General features: G+C 34.9%; 1 protein-coding gene across 1 annotated transcript in view; it reads left to right on the top strand.

Annotated features, from left to right (window-relative positions):
- Positions 1 to 1,071, top strand: part of LOC106530826 (sorting nexin-4) — a gene marked incomplete in the record, with an annotated part of 40,793 nt that extends 39,722 nt beyond the window's left edge. The window contains 1 exon segment of the mRNA XM_014026531.1: positions 284 to 1,071. Within this exon segment, the coding sequence (XP_013881985.1) occupies positions 284 to 331 (48 nt within the window).
- Between the last annotated feature and the right edge of the window lie 1,006 nt (positions 1,072 to 2,077).

Here is a 2,077-nt window from a genome sequence, read left to right as displayed (position 1 = left end):
CTTTAAAGAACCTCCTTCCGCTTCTGTCCCGTCCCGGATAAATAAAAAAAAACACTCACTGACACATTGTACAAGTTTATTCATCTCCAGAAGGCAAAATTTATTTGCTAAATAAAGGAAGGTTCTGTATTTACGGGATGGGTGGCAACTCTAGTGTACTCACTTTCATGAGATACTGTAAAATTTAGGATATAGAAACAGGACAACTGCAAAAATTGCCACAATTGCGTTTGAATTTTTCAACTGGTTTTTTTTTTTATTTATTATCTTGTTTCTTTTTCAGGGGATACAAATATGGAGCAATGCCAGAGATTGTTTCCTGAAGATGTAAAACTGAAGCCATGTGCAGAGGGTTTGGTTGCTACATTGTGGATTCTAATTTTCTGTTGAGGCCACAGATCCATCAAGTTATTATATTTATTGTTTAGTATTTTAAGATTATCATGTCCTCTAGATGAAATTCCACTAGTAGCTCTTTAACAGGGCCTCCATAATAAACTGTGCTCACATTCAGAAAGAGTTCACATGGCATCAATTAGACTGGATAAAAATCATTTATGAGGTTGTTAAGTAAAATCTGTATATGATCTGTTCTTTTCATTTTCAACTGACAATCAAAAATCAAAATGGCTACTGTCAGTTTTAGGCTCAGGTCTAAAACCCTAAACAGAAAATTTCAGGACCAATATGAATTTATTTTTCACATGGTTAGGTTTACATGACCAGAGATTACTCTCTAGCTGTCTTGATCTGTAAATGTAAACATGGTCACGATCCATCCGCCGTAGAAACTGCTCAGAGGAACAGATCACAGAATTATTTTTTCTTAAATTCACAATTAATTTAATATACAGACAAAAAAGTCACAATGTTGAACAAAGTAATCTTTCAAGACTCAGTTCAGACACATACGTTATAATGTTTGGTTTTGTTTTGACAGTCTTTGGAKTTGACCCCCTCCATGCTCCGCTCCTTGACTTTACCATATTCTAGATGCCCACCTTTGTTGTAAGTTTTGCTGCTGTCAGATCTTTGTTTTTTCCTTTTATTAAAGTTGTTTTTTTTGTTAAACCTCTGAGTTCCCCTTTGGTCTTCATTCAGGGTCTGAACCAACCACCAACCCTAAAAGGTTCCACAACCATTTGTTAGAGACAAATCAGGCAGATACAAAATTGGGACATTAATTTGGGGAAATACCTCTTTGAATATTCTGGTTTGGATTCCATCTAGATCTAYATGTTGATGGTTTGGATGAAGCTTTTATTTTGACAATTCAGAGCTCAACAGGACAAAAACAGGCCAAACATAAATCAGGTTCTAGTGACAGGTTCTAGCTTTAGAAGTAAAGATGTCTAATCTGACAGGTAATAGGAGGCAATAGCAGGAAGGTTGGTGTAACTTTCTTCCTAATTGAAATAATTGTGTTTATAATCCATGAAGTCATCACTACTCAGAGTTACAGGGATGCATGGCTCAACAGGGACAAGACTTCATTAGAATAGCTACTGTACTGAACAGAAACCTGTGATTGTTTTATTCTCTTCTRTWAACCTCCTAAGACCCAAACTCTTGCATTGCAATGCATTTATGTGGCCCAGGTCCTATGAGGTTAAAGATGAATAATATACATTTATAGATTTATGAAGGGCTTCTGTGTATGATAGCAGGCTATCCTTCCAAGTTAAATACAATAAAAACYACACGTTTACAAACACATATGCCTTTTTTCACACTGTCTGATGTGAAATCAGAATAAACCTTTCCAGTTTTAGGTCAGTTAGGATTACCAATTTTTTTTCTATTTGCTAAATGCCAGAATAATAAATTTTTAAAGGCAATTTTTATTACTTTCTTCAAATTCAAAAGTTTAAATACGCTTCATTAGTATTTGGAACCATTGCCCTTAAAGGCACAGTGGTGAAGGATTTTGTCAATTCTTTTAGCCGAATTTGAGATAATCACTAATGACAATAATAAAAAACATGTCTAATCACTGCAGACAAAGACCTTGTTTTATTATTTTTACCTTATAAAAAGATGTTTATATCTCCATGGTCGCGGGTCGCCACTACAGGCA

The sequence above is a fragment of the Austrofundulus limnaeus genome, unplaced genomic scaffold (assembly GCF_001266775.1).
Source record: "Austrofundulus limnaeus strain Quisiro unplaced genomic scaffold, Austrofundulus_limnaeus-1.0 Scaffold564, whole genome shotgun sequence".
Classification (NCBI taxonomy): Eukaryota; Metazoa; Chordata; class Actinopteri; order Cyprinodontiformes; family Rivulidae; genus Austrofundulus; species Austrofundulus limnaeus.
Note: the sequence above shows the minus strand (reverse complement) of the source record. Positions and strands in the feature narration are given on the sequence as shown.